The sequence below is a fragment of the Symsagittifera roscoffensis genome, unplaced genomic scaffold, assembly GCF_963678635.1.
Source record: "Symsagittifera roscoffensis unplaced genomic scaffold, txSymRosc1.1 SCAFFOLD_165, whole genome shotgun sequence".
NCBI lineage: Eukaryota > Metazoa > Xenacoelomorpha > Acoela > Convolutidae > Symsagittifera > Symsagittifera roscoffensis.
In genome coordinates, this window is record NW_026970664.1 from 76,619 (window position 1) to 99,283 (window position 22,665).

The window sequence follows — 22,665 nt, forward strand, 5'->3', positions numbered from 1 at the left end:
TTTGTTGAAGCCCATTCGTTCCCAAGTTTCGATTGGTATGACACTCAAGACCGCTCCCGTATCAAGTAACCCACGTAACTGAGTCTTCTTGCCACTTATGTCGAGCACATGTGCTGTCACATCTGCCTCTGTCCCGATGTGCATTGCATCTTCCTCAAGCATGGCGCAGTGTCCAATCCATCTCACTTTCAATTCTTCTTTTCCCACGTAGATTTGCCCTATTAGATGTTCATCACATGTTATCATTGTTTTCGTATAGATGTTGATCCCATCTATATTTAGCATCACCTCATGTGGACCATAAGCTTCTGTGTACCTGTTATCAACTCGGACTGACTTGCTGCCCCCTCTCGTGAGTAGTGCCCTCAATGCTCTAGAAGTCGTTTGTGGGCTTATACAACTCAAGTAATCTGCGTACACATCAATGTGCATTATTGTCTGGTCACTTGGTTCGCTCAAGTTTCTCGTTACCTCATGGCCGCCTACAGTGATTATTGACATTATTCTTGCCCCGATCTTTGTTATACCGAGTGGCTTCCCCGTCACCATCTTTACAGTGTTGCAGTTTCCATTTTTTGTGGACCCCGCTTTAGCCTCTGGTGTTGACTTCGAGCCAGCTAATGCCTCATTGAATTTCTGTCTATCGATCTCCTGTTTTAGTCGTTGTTCTATTTCTTTCGCCGCCAGGTCCTGTTTCACTTTATTGATAGCTTCCGCTGTCGCCTTCTCATAATTTATCTCTAGGGCGTTCCTGGCCGTGGCCACTGTTGCACTATTAACTTGCGTTACAGCTTTCACTGTTCTCGTCGGCAGTTCCGCGCTTGGTGTTTCTAGATTTTTCGTTTCAAATTCACCTTGTCTATATCTCTGGTTCTGTACCGCTGCTAATGCCAACTTGTGTTTTGGATGACTCTGATTCTTGACCGCCTCCCAGAACAACGGACAGTCCATCCTGAAGTGCCCCTCTTGGTTGCAGAAGAAGCATCTTGCACCTATTTTGATGATCAAGCCACCATAGAACTCGTGTTCCTCCATCTGGCTCATATCTTCCTCATCGGGTGCATATCCCAAACTCTTCTCGCCCTGCTTGTATGTCGTGCAATCCGCCACATGATGGTCAGCTGGCCCGCAGTTCGCGCATGATCTGCGTTTATCCATGTCATCTCTGGGCTTGTACCATGACGACCTTTGTGGCTGACTCCCCCCTTGCGTATTCCTGTTGTCTGAGTACGAGTATTTCTTGGGTTTCATTAGCATGTACTCTCTTGACTTCTGCCTCATCTCTTCTGGAGTTGGTGCACTGTCTTTCGACAATGTATAGTATGTTGCTAACATCGTTCTCAAGTCATCACTCTTTACCCCATCAATGTACTTTGAGGCGATGCTGAAGTTCCTTCTATTGGTAGATTCTTCCGGGTCACTCTCAAGCTCTCAAGATCATCTAGGAACCTGTCTATCGATTCATCGTCCCTTTGCCTTCTCTTTTCAAATCGCATCATCGCTTGATGACCCTTCATGCCTGACCCGAATCGATTTAACGATTTTTCGAAGATTGTGACCGCTGTATCGCATTCCTCTTCCTTCTTCGCAACCACGCATTTCAATGCCGTGCCTTCCAGGTTGCTCAGTATCGTTGTGCATGCTTGCCTCTCATCGTTCAAGTTGTCTTGTTCCAAGTGCAACCTCATGACTTCTACTCAAGTGTCAATGCAACCGTCTGAATCATCTTTGAATTCTTTTGGTTTCTTGAAAGTTTTCCTGGATTTGTTGCTTCCTCTGTCCCTCGAGTCGGTGTTCCTTGTGGCGAAGGCTTCTAGAGTCCGGTTCATCATTTCCCAGGTGCTTGCCCATGTCATGGCATCCGGTCCCACGTTGTTGTGAGTCGTGGAGTCCCCTGGACCACTGGTTGTGTTCGCTGTTCCACTTTTCATAATCGCCTTGGCCCCCCGGTGCCGTACTCGCAGCCTCCCGGGGCACTGGTAACGGCGTTGACTGTCGTTTGTTCCTCTGTGGTTCCACGAAGTCAACTCTATTATCTTGTAACCGCTCCGCCGCTGGCCTGTCTTGTGGCGTTGAATTCCTCAATATGGCGTCTAACTTTGTATGTATTGCACTTGAGCTCTCAGCCTGGTCCCTACTCATCGTATCCGTTCTCGTTTCCAAACTCCCTACTGGCTATTCTTTGCGTCATATCGCTGCTTCATTTCTCGCATGTCTTTTCTGATGTTCTTGTCTCGCTCTTCATCAGTGGTGTCTATTTTGTCCGACATCTGCTGAAGCTTTTCCTCTGTTGCTCTCGCTAGATGGAAATAGCTGTCCAGGTATTCATGTTTGTTGTTTCTTATTTCCTTCCTTATCACATCTCTATCCTCTTCGCTGTGCTTCAGTTTCTCGTCTATCTGATCTAGCTTCGCCATCAAATCACCTAGCTCAAGAGTAGCTGTTCCTTGGTCCGTTGTTGTCCTGTTGTCGGGACAGGTTGTCCTGTTGTTGGTCGCTGTTCCCGGTCTGATCTGATCTTCGTTTTGGTCGGTGTCTATCGTTCTCGTGGAAACTGTTCCGAATATTTTGCCTTTCTCGGCTTTCGTCTCTTCCACTGCTGCGTCTCTCGATTTCATTCCGACCATTATCGCCAATCTTTCAGTGAAAGACGTTCTTTTTGCTTGAGACTCGTCCTTCACCATTTCTGGCGTGTTGCCTGTTGTGTCTTCCACGTTGTCTATCGGTGAGAACTCTATGGGCTTCGGATTAGGTTCTTCCGCAGTGGGCATCGGAGTTGACTCTGTCGTTTTCTTTCCCACCTCATCCACACTTTGATCCGGTGTCTCTAGTTCAATCTCGATGGTGGGTTTTGCTTGTTTCCCTTCCGTGCTTTCTTTTGCTCTGTTCTCTGTATTACTCCTTGTGTTGACCATACTAACTGAAAAGTTCTTCTTTGTTACCTTTGGACCCATTGATGTCGTTTTACGTAGCGACGAGTTATACTTTGTCTTCGCTTCGGTAGATCTTTTTTCAGCCCCCGGTACCCTGCTCCGCCTCATTATTTTTATCTACAATTGTTCCTATTTACAGTATTACTATCTACAAAATTCTACTCTAAGGTTAAAACCTCTTTTGACAAAATTTGATAAAAAGAATTTTACAATTTGCTAAAAACAAGGTTTCCTGAGCTTTTTGAAAATTCTATATGTTCTTGATCCCTACAGTACCGTATCTTTAGGATTGGATAGAAAATTTGATTTTGCGATTGGTTACTTCAACCTGTCTTAGTTTTCTTTTAGTACCGTCACCCCCCTTCCTTATACTGTTCCAAGACTTCCTCTCTACTGTCCCAAGACTATTCAGTGTTGTCCCAGTACTTCTTGTTAGTGTCCCAAGACCACTGTCCCAAGACCCTTGCCCTAAGACTACTGTCCCAAGACTACTGTCCCAAGACCAGTGTCCCAAGACCACTGTCCCAAGACTACTTCTGATGTTTTTGTCTCGCTCTTCATCGGTGGTGTCTATTTTGTCCGACATCTGCTGAAGCTTTTCCTCTGTTGCTCTCGCTAGATGGAAATAGCTGTCCAGGTATTCATATTTGTTGTTTCTTATTTCCTTCCTTATCTCATCTCTATCCTCTTCGCTGTGCTTCAGTTTCTCGTCTATCTGATCTAGCTTCGCCATCAAATCACCTAGCTCAAGAGTAGCTGTTCCATGGTCCGTTGTTGTCCTGTTGTCGGGACAGTTGTTGGGACAGGTTGTCCTGTTGTTGGTCGCTGTTCCCGGTCTGATCTGATCTTCGTTTTGGTCGGTGTCTATCGTTCTCGTGGAAACTGTTCCGAATATTTTGCCTTTCTCGGCTTTCGTCTCCTCCACTGCTGCGTCTCTCGATTTCATTCCGACCATTATCGCCAATCTTTCAGTAAAAGACGTTCTTTTTGCTTGCGACTCGTCCTTCACCGTTTCTGGCGTGTTGCCTGTTGTGTCTTCCACGTTGTCTATCGGTGAGAACTCAATGGGCTTCGGATTAGGTTCTTCCGCATTGGGAATCGGAGTTGACTCTGTCGTTTTCTTTCCCACCTCATCCACACTTTGATCCGGTGTCTCTAGTTCAATCTCGATGGTGGGTTTTGCTTGTTTCCCTTCCGTGCTTTCTTTTGCTCTGTTCTCTGTATTACTCCTTGTGTTGACCATACTAACTGAAAAGTTCTTCTTTGTTACCTTTGGACCCATTGATGTCGTTTTACGTAGCGACGAGTTATTCTACTCTAAGATTAAATTCTCTTTTGACAAAATTTGATTAAAAGAAATTTACAATTTGCTAAAAACAACGTTTCCTGAGCTTTTTGAAAATTCTATATGTTCTTGATCCCTACAGTACCGTATCTTTAGGATTGGATAGAAAATTTGATTTTGCGATTGGTTACTTCAACCTGTCTTAGTTTTCTTTTAGTACCGTCACCCCCTTCCTTATACTGTTCCAAGACTTCCTCTCTACTGTCCCAAGACTATTCAGTGTTGTCCCAGTACTTCTTGTTAGTGTCCCAAGACCACTGTCCCAAGACCCTTGCCCTAAGACTACTGTCCCAAGACTACTGTCCCAAGACTAGTGTCCCAAGACCACTGTCCCAAGACTACTGTCCCACGACTAGTGTCCCAAGACTACTGTCCCAAGACTAGTGTCCCAAGACTACTGTCCCTAGACCACTGTCCCAAGACTAGTGTCCCAAGACTACTATCCCAAGACCACTGTCCCAAGACCACTGTCCCAAGACCAGTGTCCCAAGACCACTGTCCTAAGACTACTGTCCCAAGACTACTGTCCCAAGACTACTGTCCCACGACTAGTGTCCCAAGACTACTGTCCCAAGACTAGTGTCCCAAGACTACTGTCCCAAGACTACTGTCCCAAGACCACTGTCCCAAGACCAGTGTCCCAAGACCACTGTCCCAAGACTACTGTCCGAAGACTACTGTCCCAAGACTAGTGTCCCAAGACTGTTTCGTACCAAGACTGCTCTGGTCCAAGACTGTCCCAAGACTGGACCGTCCCAAGACTGTCCCAAGACTGCTTTGTACCGAGACTGTCCCAAGACCGTGTTGCTCCAAGACTGTCCCCAGACTGCAATGTCCCAAGACTTCTTCGGTACTGTCCCAAGACTTGTCACTGAGTGTCTGGATATAGGATCTCTTCTTCTTCGTTGTGAGGACTCTTGAACCACTGTACCGTTTACCACCACTTGAGCTCTAGTTAAAATTTTCCCAAAATCCCTATCTTAATGGCCAAAACCCAAACACTGACCCCCTGTATTTATCTCCCTCTGGTTGTTTCAGGCTATTTGAAACCCTACCTTCCTCGCAGGTATCTTGTGATCACCTGTTCGTTCAAATACCAACAACAAATTTTCACCAAAACGTTAAAATTTAAACAGGAAAAAATTCCAAAAACAGAGAGATGAAGCTACCTAAAATTCAAAGTTGACAGATGTCAACTTTTGTCCGAAAAATGTCTGGTACCCGATTGCCACGCGTTTTCCTCCCCCCTGCTAGCGATCTTATGGGGTATCACAAAAACGGTCTATGTCCGTTCCCCCTACCAATCCGACCAGGGTACCTACCTTAACCTGATGTTAAATTTGGATATCCCCTTCTTATAACCAAGGCATGTAAATATCTAATGTAACTAAATCGACGATGCCGAACAATTAGTTACTCTAATGTGTCCCCCCTTTTTACAATTTATAACCGCTAACCTCTAACCTAACCAGCCCCCCTTCTAACCTCCCCCCTCTTTAGCCCCCCTCTTAAGCCGAAAAATCCCTTAAGCGCCGGGTGCTAAACCTCTCGAGCGAAAACCGTAGACCTGTTTCCAGGCCTGCTTGTGTAAAAATTTCCTCAAAACAATGGGGCTCCGCTTATCCAATTTTACACTTATCTCTTATAATGTAATGTGGATTTTAACGATACCCGTTTGCCCAACTTGAGAATACCCCTGTGCGTCCTCTTTTTGTTGTAGTGATCCCGTGCTGGTTGTCTGCTTGACGTGCACGGCACTTGACACCAGCACCACCTTCCCACTTGACTGGTCACCTCTTCCAGTCAAGTTTCCTAGTGGTTCCGCTCAGTCCCTCTGAACCACTTTCCCACTCGGCTGGTCACCTCTTCCAGTCAAGTCTCCTAGTGGTCCGGCTCAGTCCTTGCGAACCACTTTCCCACTCGGCTGGTCACCTTTTCCAGTCAAGTCTCCTAGTGGTCTGGCTAGGATGCAATCTATCTGAAAACCCTTAACAAAGCCCCCCACTCGGGCACCTTATTGATGTCACTGGTTTTAGATTGCTAGATTGATCGAAACGATCGGTCTTATAAAACAGTATGGGTATACTTTTTAATTAATATAAAGGTTTGATCCAAATGATCTGGTATCAAAGTCAGTGTCTTTTTTGTTTTATGGTTTTTGTTCCTTTTTCTATACTTTTTTCTTGTTTTTGTTTCGCTTTTTGTCTTTTTGCTCGTGTTTTTGTCCCCCTAGTTACCCCCCCCCCCTTACTCAGTTAGCTAGGCCTCAATCGGAGAGCGTACCAGGAAGTTTTCTCAAGTTTTCCTAAAAAGCTATCACGGTACAAACGGAAGGTTTACACGTTCCCGCTGAACCGTACCACCGGTACTCTAGAATGGGCATGCAGCCCGGAGCTGTGTCAAGTGGGTTCGACTCCGTAGTCATGATGTCGTAAAAACACCCTGAAGCGCCATAAATACACTATGTAACAAACGCCTACTTCGGTCACATATGAGGCTTAAGAAAAATAGGCCCTATAACCATTGGCTCAAGAGTCAGGGACACTATCTCTTGTGTTTTTCTACCTCAAAAACGGTCGGAGCCAATTCGGTTCGCTTGCGACATGAGGCTAGAACCCGTTACAGCTTAAAAGCTACTACCAAAATATCCCCCCACTCTAGAAAATAAGAACATTCCCATACTTAGGTCTCGAGATTTCCAAAATACACGAACGCCGTTAAAAACAGGGTCGGAACAATCCGTTAAGTTACTTTTTATTGGACAGTGGAACTTTGATCCATTTCAGATAGATCAACCTAAAACTCGCCTTATCTCAACATAACAATCATAAAACCCACTCGAGAAAACTAAATTTGGAACTCACATGTCGACACACTCGAGAATAGGGAGTAATTAAATTGATGAGCAACTCGAGAATTAAATAAAATAACTTGAGAAGTTCAATAATAATCAGTTTTAATAAAGGAAATACGTTTTGACTCTAGAATTGAAGTTTTAGTCTGAACCATTGGGACACTCCAGCTGTCCACCTTTCCGTTGAAGGTTCACTCTAGTTCAGTTCGAATAATTGTACTCTTCTTTCGCGATTATCTCGTCTCCTATTTGAGGATAAGACGGCTCTACTCGTGTCTTATTTTGTATCTGGAAATTGCGAATAGCAATTTCCCGCTGTTTTCTTAAGTACTTTCCCGCAATTGTAAATTCGATCGTTCTGCTTTTTTCATTTTATGTTTTCAGTTGTCGCGAGAAAACTGAGCATGACAGGCTCCATTCGAAATTTTGAAAAAAAAACTTCACTCCAAAATCACGTATATTCATGTCCCTCACGGTCAAACTTCCAGATATGACCGACTGGCACAAATGATCAAACCCTTTAGAGTTTCCTCATAGTACGATACAAAGCACCCCTCCACCGCTTCAAAAATTTTGCTAACAAAAAACCCCAAATATTCCATCCGAATGTTTAGGTTAAACACCTGCTTCTGAACAAATTCGTGAAAATCTCTTAAATTCCCCGCTTCGTCGCAAAGCCTTCCACAGTGGATGACCCAAACAAAATCCCAAGGCGAACCCAACCTTGTAAATGACCCAATAGTAATTAATTCAGATAACTCTTCATCAATACCAGAAACTTTATTTTTTACATGAGCACATTCAATCACGAGTCAAACACCATCAACTACATTCTTCACATCTTTCCAAGTTACCTAGACGACAGATATCGTGAACTACAAAGTACAAGTACACTTTTACGCTTAGATTGGAACTCCTTTGTAGCACCCCTCCCCTTTTTGTCCAACACTTCGATTGCAAAATTTTCCATAATTGGGCTCTAAACAGACTACAAAACAGACACGATATTTAAAAAGAACATAAAATCCAAATACTTTTACTACAAAACTTAACTCTTAAAATTAAATTAACAATAAAACTAAATAATTTAGTACATAATCTATAACAATTGTCACCACCAGACATCACAGCTCAATCCTTAACCCCTCCATTTATCACAACAGAATTTTTATAGAAACACGATATATATACGAAAAAGACCATAGGTTAGCTAACATTTCATAATCCCCTTTCAGGACTATCGTAGATAGGTATCTTTAAATAGTTTTTTTAAAAAGAATCTTTTCTCTTTTAGTACATCTTGAATCCATAAATCATAAAAACCCTTCCCCCGAACAGGACCACAAGACCTCCTTGTCACACATTATGATTGTGAAGATAACCAACAAAAGGCACTACATAAATATGAAATTAACCAGGTCACACAAGGTGAATCTGAACCACAAGATATTGAATGAAAAACCGTTGTAACTGCAGATCACCCAAAACCCCGAGTTACAATTCCAACAGTATTCAAATACACAAGAAAATTTAAGTGTATTCCAACAGTATTCAAATACACAAGAACAATGTACTGAATAGAAAGTACATTGTTCACAAGTTTCAAATGGAAACAAGAAAAGACTCGATCGGGAATCTTTTCACCAAAACAATACATGTAATGAACGAATACTTGTAAATCTTGACCCTGAAATTTTTAAGAATGATCTCAAACAAAATCGTGAGATAGTAATTTTCCAAATATTTCCATACTCTGCACATCAAGCACAACTTGATCATTTCTTCAAGCCCACCAAGTCATTTCTTGCTAGATAAATTTCCGTAGCATTGCGCACACGGACGTTTAACCTAAGGTTTACACGATAAAAATAAGATACCTCATATTGGAATCCATGATTTGTGAAACTGACACAAAAAGTTCAGGCTACCATTAAATAATGTTTTCAGATTGGAAAAGTTAAGTAGAAAAAAAAAAAAAATTAAATGAGATTTAAAAGACGATACTATAATATGTCAAGGCCTTCGCTTACTTTGTGAAAATGTTGAAGGATATTGCGATTCCACTACAAGAACACAGGCAACCATAGCTTGGTTCCCTGAAGACATATGTGCCATGTGATATAGTGTCCCTTCGGATGGTTGTGGACAGCTATATCGTCGTTTATTTTAACTGTTACGAGCTGTTCGAATGTTAATTAGCGTTACTGGCTATCAAGTGTTATTGTTTTTAATTTATAAGTTATTTGTCTCGAGAGGTTAAGACTTGTTTTGCTTTTAAGGACGCAGGATTCGGTTCTTAACTTCTGAAATATTGCTAGTCGAGCAAGATATCATATTTTGTTCTGCGCAAGTCTACCCAATTGATTAGTAGCTCGGTCTAAATCTCTCTAATGATTGGTATCAATTACCATCCATATTTACATAGTTAAATAAATATAAATGTATAAACTTCATCTCATTAACAAGGTTGATTATGTAATTTATTATAGCATAAGAATGCTTGACATCATGCAGTGATAACACACTACTTCACAATGAGAAATGTTCCCGGGTGGTTTAATTTTTTGGCTGTTTACAGTTAAAATAATTCAGTTTAAAAAACTTTACAATCAATTTGACAAAATATATACTGCTACAGGAAATGTTTTTATGTATCTATCCCGTTATTGAAAGAATTAATTCACACTCATTGATTTAGATGCACAGTTTATTATTTCAATTTATAATGTGAGAAAAAATTGGATTGAGTTTAAATGGGAAATATTTTAATGGAGACAGAAAGCCACATTGAGTCGGGTTATGGGAGTTAAGTGATAGATGATAAGGTCAGTTAGATGATAGCATGATACTGTCAGTTATCAACTGTGACTAAATTTGCACGGCAATTGATTCGGCGTGTAGTATTTATGTTCTTTGCTTTCTTTCATTTGTTTTTTATCGTATCGCTTTCTTCGTTCGTTGTTTTTCGCATGTCATTCGCATTTTGTTTCAGTGATGCTGAATTCAATCATTCACTTGACTAGGGGCGTTTTTCTTCGTCTGTTAGTCTCAATTATTGTGAATTTGTTTCCAACAACTAAACAGTGCTCTGTTTTGTCGAAAATATTAACGATCTTATTTTCGAAGTTGACAGCTAGTAAAGCAATTTGTACTTTGGTGTACGTGCTTATTAGTTGTACTGTTTTTTCAGATATCATCTGATAGTTGAGAAGTGTTTTCATTTTCTTTCTTTGGGTTTTTTGTAACTCTGGTGGCCTGACGCCCTGAAATGTGACGATAGACTTATTTTTTTGTAAAGTTAAAATTTTCAACTTTCAACGAGTTTTTTGTTCGCAATTCTGAAAATGTATCCATCGAAATGTGTTATCTTGTTTCTCCTATCTTAATATATGTTAATATTTCAATTTGATTTATATCTCGAAAAAGTGTCTTACTAGTGGAATCACTTCTTGCAGGCTCCTCATTGGTGTTTTCGAGATCACTGAGCCCAAAAATTTTTAATTTGCTTCCACTCGTTGATGGGGGAGTAAAGCTTTTTTATTCGTAATCCTTAAACATGGGCAACAGGTTGTTTTTTCGAGATCTCGCCAAGTTGATGTCTTCTAGTGGACCGACGTCGTGTCTGTTTATCATTGGTGTTTTGGAGATCACAGAGCCCAAAAAGTTAGAATTTCATTCAACTCATTGATGGGGGAGGAAAAACTTTTTTATTCGTAATGCTTAAACATGGGCAACAGGTTGTTTTTTCGAGATCTCGCCAAGTTGATGCCTCCTAGTGGACCGACGTCGTGTCTGTTCATCATTGGTGTTTTGATGATCACTGAGCCCAAAAAGTGTGAATTTCCTTCCACTCGTTGATGGGGGAGGAAAAACTTTTTTATTCGTAATGCTTAAACATGGGCAACAGGTGGATTTTTCGAGATCCCGTGAAGTTGTGATCTGGTAGTGGACCCACTTCGTACGTTTGTCCAGATAGGTGTTGAAACATGGTTTAAGGGTCTGAAATCGTTTTCGTTCGTGCGTAGTGACTATGGTGTCAGTTTTTCGGGAAACTTCGATGTTAAAAAATCGATTTTCTCAAAATACCTTTTTTTCTTCGTTTCAAAGTGGTTATTCGCGAACTTCGATAGCATCAATTGGCTGCTGTTGGTGCTGGCAATGGTTATAATGAAAACATGAACGGTACTAGGCCATATCGCGACTTTTCTTTATATATAAATAAAAATTTCGATGTTTGTTTTTTCGAAAATGTCGCTTTTTAGGCTGAAAACTCTACTTTCTTTCAGTTTGTCGAGTCCACATCCAATCTTTGGTAGGGCAATCTGTCGTATGCCTTTCTGCAGGAGCTGCTTCTTCATGCAATTGAGACTTCGTGACAAATTGTAGTAGCTTAATTTTTCGAAGAAGTGAGATCTTGTAACTAGATTGAAAATTGACTTGTTTTCCCAAGGCAAAGAGACTGGAACTGATGATCCAACTATTAGTGTTTCAAGGCTTTGTAGGGATTGTCTGATACCTGGATAGGCACTGCTGATTTGTTGTGCTACTCCTTTTGTCATTTGGAAGTCACTTGAGACACAGTGAGCTATAGAGCCCGGAAACTGCAAAACATTTCCTGGTCCGACAAAGATCTTTGGTTCATCGTAAATTGAATTCACCGAACCTTTGTTGCTGACAGGTCCGTCATTACGTTTAGTCAGTTGTTTTTTCAATCGCTTCACGATGTCTTTGATTATATTAGTTTTTTTTTCAGAAGGAGGGAAAATTAATTTACCTCTTCCACCTCTTCCACCTCTTCCATTTTTGTTCGATTTTCGTTCTGAGTTGACCTTGGACTGAATGTTATAGGAGCAACTTCGTGTCCGTCTACGGTGCGTAGGACTTGCCTTCAAGGTTGCTTGTGAAGCTTAGGTATAGGGTGATATCGAACATCATTACTGAAGCTAAGCTGTGCGTGAATTCTTTCTCGAGCTTCAGCTGCTGCTTTTCGTCTAACAACTGGCTGTGGTTCTTGGAACAATTCTTGAAGATTGTATCCTTCAGGGTGAGAGTCCCTAATTATTACTTTTGCCGGGCCTCGTTCATTAATGTTACCCATAGGCTGTGCTGCTGGTAGTTCCGCGAGTGGTAGCTCAGGTATATATACGGCTTCGGGCGCTACTTCGGGAGGTGGATCTGGCACTGGGTCCGGTAGAAGTGCTGGTGGCGGCAGTGCTGCAATTGGTAGCGGTACCGGTGGTGGTGCCATAATTGGTGCTACTGGTATAGGTGCTGCGGCTAGAGGTAATCTGAGAGGTACTGACAGTTGGACTCGTGCAGGTGAAGTCGGATCATTGTTTGGTCCGCTGCTCTCGGGTTGGATGTCGTCTAAGAGTCTTGGAAAGTAATCGTCAAAAAGTCCTGGTTCACTTCAATATTTCCTGAGTGATGGATCCGTTTGAAACTTCTCTGGATCTATTGGTTCGACATCGTCTGGTTGATGTTGTGGTCAACAGCTCTGAGACGAATTCGGTGTACGCATTGGGTGTAGGTTGTTCCAACTTTCCGAATTATGTTGTTCGAATTTGTTAACACTTTCTCAACTCTGAATAGAGGTATCCAGACTTGCATTGATTTTCCTCCAAAGTCTGACTTCGTAGTCAACAGAGGATTTAGCAGCAGACAAAATGAGGGGACTTGGAGTGGCTGCGCAAATGCTTTTTGGTCGTAATATCCTCTATACGTATGGTATGAAGAGATCAAATTCTTTTTCGTTTCTTTGAACTTTTCGAGCATCGCATCTTGCATTACCGTAACAAAATCTGATTCTGCTGTTACTGCTTCCATTGCTTTTGTTGAAAAGCGAGGATCAAGTGGTTTCGTCGGTCCTCTTCCATGGAAAATTCAGCTTGGGCAGCATCCAATTGATGAAGAGTATGAAGTATTGTGGATGAAGGTAGCCAATGGGACATGCTTGTGCCAGTCAGACCATTGTTCATTAGTGTTCAGCTTTAGGACTCTTTCAAACTGGGCTTGAGATCGTTCGACAAGGCCTTTGGTCTGCGGATGTTTCAGAGTCGCATGGTTTATTTGAATTTCGAGCAACGTCGCCAATTCGTGCATGAGTTCAGACGTGAATGACTTTCCGAGATCAGCGAGTATTTTTTTCGGTATGTAACTAGGCATGAAGAAAATTTTCATGAGCTCCCTCGACACTGTATCGGCGCTCGCATTTGTCAGTGGTGCTGCAAACAAGTATTTTGAGAAAATATCGATTCCAGTTAGAACAAATTTATACACTGGCGACTTCAGTGGTTCAATTATATTAATTTGCATCATGTCTCCTAAAAAGCATTGTAATGACGAGATTGGCTGTAATGGAGGTATTTGGTATTTCGCAGTTGCCCTTTTGAGTTGCAAGCACATTAAACAGTTCTTGATTGTGTTAGTTAGGAATTCGGTAAATCCTGGGAGGTAGAATCGTTTCGGAACCCTTCTCTGGTTCTCGTCATTCCCAGATGTCCACCTGTTCGAGAGTTGTGAAGTCGATACACAACCTCGTTCAAAAGGTGTTTCAGAAAGCAGTTTTGCTTGTATTTCACTTGTCCCGTGTCGTCGTAGAAGTTTCGATACAGTACATTTTCTTCTATTATCAGCCGGTTGAATTGTTTGGCATACTTCTTTCTGCGACTGTTTTCGTAAGTGAGATTGGGAAATTGTTCATTACGTTTCCAGGTCTTCACTTGCTCTATGTCGGGGTCTTTTTCTTGCTCGGTTTTCAAGTGACTCGTATTCAGGTCATAAAATACATCTGCAGGATCCGGGTATTGGACTGCTGCTATGATTGGTCTTGATATTCGAACAAACGTCTGAGGTGCTAGAGTGTCTGGATCTTCTTGAGCAATTAGCTCACGTAGGCAGGTTTTGTATAGTAGACCGAGTTTTTGCAATTGAGTTTTTAATGCTTCATCGATTAGTTCCGTTTGGGTTTCAGGGAAAGCGTCATTCACTGTTTGTACTAGATTTAGTGATGCGTCGGGTACTTTGTCGATCTGTATCTCTTGTACTGGTACTTTGTCTGTCAACTTCAGTGATAGAGAGGCTGATGGGTCAGTCTGAACTCGAGACAAAAACTCTGCTGCATATGTTGCTTTTCCAGCTATATGCGCGATGATGATTTTGAATGCCATGACACGATCCAAGAAGTTCCAGACCGAAGGTGGAATTGTCTTAGTTGAAAAAATTGTTTTAAGCTTCTATTATCAGTTAAAATGATCACTGGCTCTGATGATCCCCAGATGAAGTGAGAGAAATCATCTAGAGCAAAGTACAAAGCTAAGAATTCTTTGTAATAAATAGAGAACTTCAGTTGTGCAGTGTTAAAGAGTCTTGAACCAAAAGACACTGATGCATACGTTTTCATTTCACCTTTGTTGTCAGTTTTTGCATAGTCTTCAACCATTAGCATAAAACCGGTTCCATGATAGCTTGCATCATATAGTATTACGTATTGTAATCCTGGTTTTGGCAATCGCAATGTTATATCCGTTGCTTCGGTTAAATCGTGTTTTAGTACTTCGAGCTTTTTATGATGTTCATCATCGGTTTGAAATGGAATGTCTTTCCTGAGGAGACGGTAAAATGGTATCAATTTTTCACCTAAACTTGGCTTATATTTCCGAAAGAATTGCTCAAATTCGATTAGTCGTTTAATCTGTTTTACAGTTTGTGGTATTTTGATTTTCTTTAGGAAATTTGAAACTTTCTCTTGTTCAAGCGACACTCCTGCTGGTGTTATTATGTTACCGAGGAATTTCATTCGTTGAGTTTCTATTTCACATTTATTTGGCGACAGTTTTAGTTCTGACTTCCTTACACATTCAAAGATTTTCGAAAGGGTCGGTATTAGTTCATCAAAATTATTCACTGCAACTCCTATGTCATCCATGAACTGTGTACATAAATCCGCAGCTAGGCATGGATCAAGGTAGTGTCGGATAAATGAACTAAATCCTGTGACTGATTTACTTAGACCCTGGGTCAGGCATTTGTAGGCGTAAATTCGTGAACCAAAATTAAACGCCAAGAGTTGAACTGAAAGGTCATCGGCCATTTGCACACAATGGTATGCTTGCGAACAGTCCAACTTGGTAAACAAACTCTTTCCTGCAAAGTGGTTTGATGCATCAGTTATGTTTGAGATGGGAAAAATGCTGTTGATATAGTCATTCTTGAGTGAATGGTTTATCCTCCTGAGGTCAATCAACATCCGCAATTTACCCGATGGCTTTTGATGCGCAAACAGAGGACTGCTGTATTTGGAATGTGACAATGTTGTTATAAGTCCATAATAGTGCATAAGGGCAATATCCACTGTCAATTCGTGACGCAAATGCATCGGCGTACGTGGTCCTTGTGTATACAGAGGTCGTGTGTTTTCCGTTTTTAGTTTAAGTTTGAGGTCGGAATTGTACCCAACATTGAATCTATGTTTAGCGAAGATGTCCGAAAAGTCAACAAGCAAATCTTCCACTTTTGACCTTTGGTCTTCTGTCAACACGGAATTCTCCCACTTAAAACTCTCCATAAAGGTCAATCTATCTTCGTCCGCGTGATTCATTTTTGCAAATGCAATCATTTCAGGTTCGATGGGGAATAAACTTTCTGCTTCATTCAAAGTCAGAACTGAAAATTTCCCAATTTCGGTTTTGAAAGGCAAAGTAATGTGATGATTGGTGATGTTAAACGCTGTGATGTACAACAGGTTGTTTTTCAGCACTTCGCTTATGGAAGAAATGAACGCAATTTCACAGTTTTTTTCAAATTCCTGAGCGGAATTAACGATTCCGGTGGTTTTTTTCATTTCCTGACATACGTTTTCTAACTAGCATTCTACGAGAATTGTCTGATGCGGGGCTATTGTTTGACGTTTTGTCAGAATCAAAGGGAATTTTTTCACACTATTGACTCTTCTTGGTTCGTTTGTAGGTTTTATCTCGTTGATTTGAAGAGTCATATCTTTGAAATGCAGGAGATTATACTTTGGACAGACATGGAAGTTTATAAGGTTTTTTGTAGAAAGGATTTCCTAGAATTATTGAGTTGGCTGCATGAAGAACGAGAAATGATTCTATACATGTCATGCCTGCCAATCAATTTCTAATGTTACTTCAGTTTCAATGGAGACTTGTTGTCCTCCTGCCATTCTAACTCTCTTAGGTTTGGGTTCGTTTACTTCAAGAGGGCGAAATAACATTTTTTCCTCTTTTAGGTCTTCAAATGTCTGTTTTGAAATAACATTTCCGCAGGCTTCTGTATCAACCAGGGCTCTTCGTTGTAATCCCTGTGAGAAACGTATTTTTGTGTACGTCAGTACTGTCCCTTCCGCAGGAATAATTGTGTAAAGGCTGATTATCTCATCAGGTTGAAAAGGTTCGTTCGATGATGATTTAGGTGTTTTAGATGATTTAAGGGGCTGACTCAGTGGCTTTATTAATTTTTTGGCTCGGTTGGAAAGTTTTGACGGCGTCCTTGTGGTTTCTGTCGCCACCAGCATTGATTTGCTATGTGGTTAAAACTTCCACAAACGTCGCAAAGTTTGGCCGATGATAGCACCATTGGTACGAAATGTCCGTTTGGATTTTGCGTTTCAGCTTGTGGCACTTGATTTGCGACAAATTGTTGCGTTGGATGAGTCTGGGGCTGTTGTAATAGTGCTGATGGATGCATTTGTACCATTGGCTGATTTTGCTGGTTCGGGTACATGTTTGGGTGCATAACCATTAGCATAAAACCGGTTCCATGATAGCTTGCATCATATAGTATTACGTATTGTAATCCTGGTTTTGGCAATCGTAAAACATTTCCTGGTCCGACAAAGATCTTTGGTTCATCGTAAATTGAATTCACCGAACCTTTGTTGCTGACAGGTCCGTCATTACGTTTAGTCAGTTGTTTTTTCAATCGCTTCACGATGTCTTTGATTATATTAGTTTTTTTTTCAGAAGGAGGGAAAATTAATTTACCTCTTCCACCTCTTCCACCTCTTCCATTTTTGTTCGATTTTCGTTCTGAGTTGACCTTGGACTGAATGTTATAGGAGCAACTTCGTGTCCGTCTACGGTGCGTAGGACTTGCCTTCAAGGTTGCTTGTGAAGCTTAGGTATAGGGTGATATCGAACATCATTACTGAAGCTAAGCTGTGCGTGAATTCTTTCTCGAGCTTCAGCTGCTGCTTTTCGTCTAACAACTGGCTGTGGTTCTTGGAACAATTCTTGAAGATTGTATCCTTCAGGGTGAGAGTCCCTAATTATTACTTTTGCCGGGCCTCGTTCATTAATGTTACCCATAGGCTGTGCTGCTGGTAGTTCCGCGAGTGGTAGCTCAGGTATATATACGGCTTCGGGCGCTACTTCGGGAGGTGGATCTGGCACTGGGTCCGGTAGAAGTGCTGGTGGCGGCAGTGCTGCAATTGGTAGCGGTACCGGTGGTGGTGCCATAATTGGTGCTACTGGTATAGGTGCTGCGGCTAGAGGTAATCTGAGAGGTACTGACAGTTGGACTCGTGCAGGTGAAGTCGGATCATTGTTTGGTCCGCTGCTCTCGGGTTGGATGTCGTCTAAGAGTCTTGGAAAGTAATCGTCAAAAAGTCCTGGTTCACTTCAATATTTCCTGAGTGATGGATCCGTTTGAAACTTCTCTGGATCTATTGGTTCGACATCGTCTGGTTGATGTTGTGGTCAACAGCTCTGAGACGAATTCGGTGTACGCATTGGGTGTAGGTTGTTCCAACTTTCCGAATTATGTTGTTCGAATTTGTTAACACTTTCTCAACTCTGAATAGAGGTATCCAGACTTGCATTGATTTTCCTCCAAAGTCTGACTTCGTAGTCAACAGAGGATTTAGCAGCAGACAAAATGAGGGGACTTGGAGTGGCTGCGCAAATGCTTTTTGGTCGTAATATCCTCTATACGTATGGTATGAAGAGATCAAATTCTTTTTCGTTTTTTTGAACTTTTCGAGCATCGCATCTTGCATTACCGTAACAAAATCTGATTCTGCTGTTTTTGCTTCCATTGCTTTTGTTGAAAAGCGAGGATCAAGTGGTTTCGTCGGTCCTCTTCCATGGAAAATTCAGCTTGGGCAGCATCCAATTGATGAAGAGTATGAAGTATTGTGGATGAAGGTAGCCAATGGGACATGCTTGTGCCAGTCAGACCATTGTTCATTAGTGTTCAGCTTTAGGACTCTTTCAAACTGGGCTTGAGATCGTTCGACAAGGCCTTTGGTCTGCGGATGTTTCAGAGTCGCATGGTTTATTTGAATTTCGAGCAACGTCGCCAATTCGTGCATGAGTTCAGACGTGAATGACTTTCCGAGATCAGCGAGTATTTTTTTCGGTATGTAACTAGGCATGAAGAAAATTTTCGTGAGCTCCCTCGACACTGTATCGGCGCTCGCATTTGTCAGTGGTGCTGCAAACAAGTATTTTGAGAAAATATCGATTCCAGTTAGAACAAATTTATACACTGGCGACTTCAGTGGTTCAATTATATTAATTTGCATCATGTCTCCTAAAAAGCATTGTAATGACGAGATTGGCTGTAATGGAGGTATTTGGTATTTCGCAGTTGCCCTTTTGAGTTGCAAGCACATTAAACAGTTCTTGATTGTGTTAGTTAGGAATTCGGTAAATCCTGGGAGGTAGAATCGTTTCGGAACCCTTCTCTGGTTCTCGTCATTCCCAGATGTCCACCTGTTCGAGAGTTGTGAAGTCGATACACAACCTCGTTCAAAAGGTGTTTCAGAAAGCAGTTTTGCTTGTATTTCACTTGTCCCGTGTCGTCGTAGAAGTTTCGATACAGTACATTTTCTTCTATTATCAGCCGGTTGAATTGTTTGGCATACTTCTTTCTGCGACTGTTTTCGTAAGTGAGATTGGGAAATTGTTCATTACGTTTCCAGGTCTTCACTTGCTCTATGTCGGGGTCTTTTTCTTGCTCGGTTTTCAAGTGACTCGTATTCAGGTCATAAAATACATCTGCAGGATCCGGGTATTGGACTGCTGCTATGATTGGTCTTGATATTCGAACAAACGTCTGAGGTGCTAGAGTGTCTGGATCTTCTTGAGCAATTAGCTCACGTAGGCAGGTTTTGTATAGTAGACCGAGTTTTTGCAATTGAGTTTTTAATGCTTCATCGATTAGTTCCGTTTGGGTTTCAGGGAAAGCGTCATTCACTGTTTGTACTAGATTTAGTGATGCGTCGGGTACTTTGTCGATCTGTATCTCTTGTACTGGTACTTTGTCTGTCAACTTCAGTGATAGAGAGGCTGATGGGTCAGTCTGAACTCGAGACAAAAACTCTGCTGCATATGTTGCTTTTCCAGCTATATGCGCGATGATGATTTTGAATGCCATGACACGATCCAAGAAGTTCCAGACCGAAGGTGGAATTGTCTTAGTTGAAAAAATTGTTTTAAGCTTCTATTATCAGTTAAAATGATCACTGGCTCTGATGATCCCCAGATGAAGTGAGAGAAATCATCTAGAGCAAAGTACAAAGCTAAGAATTCTTTGTAATAAATAGAGAACTTCAGTTGTGCAGTGTTAAAGAGTCTTGAACCAAAAGACACTGATGCATACGTTTTCATTTCACCTTTGTTGTCAGTTTTTGCATAGTCTTCAACCATTAGCATAAAACCGGTTCCATGATAGCTTGCATCATATAGTATTACGTATTGTAATCCTGGTTTTGGCAATCGCAATGTTATATCCGTTGCTTCGGTTAAATCGTGTTTTAGTACTTCGAGCTTTTTATGATGTTCATCATCGGTTTGAAATGGAATGTCTTTCCTGAGGAGACGGTAAAATGGTATCAATTTTTCACCTAAACTTGGCTTATATTTCCGAAAGAATTGCTCAAATTCGATTAGTCGTTTAATCTGTTTTACAGTTTGTGGTATTTTGATTTTCTTTAGACAATTTGAAACTTTCTCTTGTTCAGGCGACACTCCTGCTGGTGTTATTATGTTACCGAGGAATTTCATTCGTTGAGTTTCTATTTCACATTTATTTGGCGACAGTTTTAGTTCTGACTTCCTTACACATTCAAAGATTTTCGAAAGGGTCGGTATTAGTTCATCAAAATTATTCACTGCAACTCCTATGTCATCCATGAACTGTGTACATAAATCCGCAGCTAGGCATGGATCAAGGTAGTGTCGGATAAATGAACTAAATCCTGTGACTGATTTACTTAGACCCTGGGTCAGGCATTTGTAGGCGTAAATTCGTGAACCAAAATTAAACGCCAAGAGTTGAACTGAAAGGTCATCGGCCATTTGCACACAATGGTATGCTTGCGAACAGTCCAACTTGGTAAACAAACTCTTTCCTGCAAAGTGGTTTGATGCATCAGTTATGTTTGAGATGGGAAAAATGCTGTTGATATAGTCATTCTTGAGTGAATGGTTTATCCTCCTGAGGTCAATCAACATCCGCAATTTACCCGATGGCTTTTGATGCGCAAACAGAGGACTGCTGTATTTGGAATGTGACAATGTTGTTATAAGTCCATAATAGTGCATAAGGGCAATATCCACTGTCAATTCGTGACGCAAATGCATCGGCGTACGTGGTCCTTGTGTATACAGAGGTCGTGTGTTTTCCGTTTTTAGTTTAAGTTTGAGGTCGGAATTGTACCCAACATTGAATCTATGTTTAGCGAAGATGTCCGAAAAGTCAACAAGCAAATCTTCCACTTTTGACCTTTGGTCTTCTGTCAACACGGAATTCTCCCACTTAAAACTCTCCATAAAGGTCAATCTATCTTCGTCCGCGTGATTCATTTTTGCAAATGCAATCATTTCAGGTTCGATGGGGAATAAACTTTCTGCTTCATTCAAAGTCAGAACTGAAAATTTCCCAATTTCGGTTTTGAAAGGCAAAGTAATGTGATGATTGGTGATGTTAAACGCTGTGATGTACAACAGGTTGTTTTTCAGCACTTCGCTTATGGAAGAAATGAACGCAATTTCACAGTTTTTTTCAAATTCCTGAGCGGAATTAACGATTCCGGTGGTTTTTTTCATTTCCTGACATACGTTTTCTAACTAGCATTCTACGAGAATTGTCTGATGCGGGGCTATTGTTTGACGTTTTGTCAGAATCAAAGGGAATTTTTTCACACTATTGACTCTTCTTGGTTCGTTTGTAGGTTTTATCTCGTTGATTTGAAGAGTCATATCTTTGAAATGCAGGAGATTATACTTTGGACAGACATGGAAGTTTATAAGGTTTTTTGTAGAAAGGATTTCCTAGAATTATTGAGTTGGCTGCATGAAGAACGAGAAATGATTCTATACATGTCATGCCTGCCAATCAATTTCTAATGTTACTTCAGTTTCAATGGAGACTTGTTGTCCTCCTGCCATTCTAACTCTCTTAGGTTTGGGTTCGTTTACTTCAAGAGGGCGAAATAACATTTTTTCCTCTTTTAGGTCTTCAAATGTCTGTTTTGAAATAACATTTCCGCAGGCTTCTGTATCAACCAGGGCTCTTCGTTGTAATCCCTGTGAGAAACGTATTTTTGTGTACGTCAGTACTGTCCCTTCCGCAGGAATAATTGTGTAAAGGCTGATTATCTCATCAGGTTGAAAAGTTTCGTTCGATGATGATTTAGGTGTTTTAGATGATTTAAGGGGCTGACTCAGTGGCTTTATTAATTTTTTGGCTCGGTTGGAAAGTTTTGACGGCGTCCTTGTGGTTTCTGTCGCCACCAGCATTGATTTGCTATGTGGTTAAAACTTCCACAAACGTCGCAAAGTTTGGCCGATGATAGCACCATTGGTACGAAATGTCCGTTTAGATTTTGCGTTTCAGCTTGTGGCACTTGATTTGCGACAAATTGTTGCGTTGGATGAGTCTGGGGCTGTTGTAATAGTGCTGATGGATGCATTTGTACCATTGGCTGATTTTGCTGGTTCGGGTACATGTTTGGGTGCATAACCATTAGCATAAAACCGGTTCCATGATAGCTTGCATCATATAGTATTACGTATTGTAATCCTGGTTTTGGCAATCGTAATGTTATATCCGTTGCTTCGGTTAAATCGTGTTTTAGTACTTCGAGCTTTTTATGATGTTCATCATCGGTTTGAAATGGAATGTCTTTCCTGAGGAGACGGTAAAATGGTATCAATTTTTCACCTAAACTTGGCTTATATTTCCGAAAGAATTGCCCAAATTCGATTAGTCGTTTAATCTGTTTTACAGTTTGTGGCATTTTGATTTTCTTTAGGAAATTTGAAACTTTCTCTTGTTCAGGCGACACTCCTGCTGGTGTTATTATGTTACCGAGGAATTTCATTCGTTGAGTTTCTATTTCACATTTATTTGGCGACAGTTTTAGTTCTGACTTCCTTACACATTCAAAGATTTTCGAAAGGGTCGGTATTAGTTCATCAAAATTATTCACTGCAACTCCTATGTCATCCATGAACTGTATACATAAATCCGCAGCTAGGCATGGATCAAGGTAGTGTCGGATAAAT

General features: G+C 41.2%; 1 protein-coding gene across 1 annotated transcript; it reads right to left on the minus strand.

The window, feature by feature from the left end:
* Nucleotides 1–2,168: 2,168 nt before the first annotated feature.
* On the minus strand, nucleotides 2,169–12,380 carry LOC134855899 (max-binding protein MNT-like). The gene is made up of 4 exons (XM_063872286.1): nucleotides 12,227–12,380; nucleotides 3,468–4,088; nucleotides 2,426–2,827; nucleotides 2,169–2,299 (listed from the first exon to the last, which is right to left on the minus strand). Exons 1-4 carry the CDS (start codon nucleotides 12,378–12,380, stop codon nucleotides 2,169–2,171), a joined length of 1,308 nt encoding a protein of 435 aa, XP_063728356.1.
* Nucleotides 12,381–22,665: the final 10,285 nt, after the last annotated feature.

Excerpts from the sequence above, each read along its gene's own strand:
- LOC134855899 (XM_063872286.1), bottom strand. The coding sequence starts at position 12,380 with ATGGCACCACCACCGGTACCGCTACCAATTGCAGCACTGCCGCCACCA. Across the intron at positions 2,828-3,467 it reads GCGAGACAAAAACATCAGAA|AGACACCGGATCAAAGTGTG; the intron begins GTAGTCTTGGGA and ends AGATTGAACTAG. Across the intron at positions 2,300-2,425 it reads AACAGCTACTCTTGAGCTAG|CGAGAGCAACAGAGGAAAAG; the intron begins GTGATTTGATGG and ends ATTTCCATCTAG.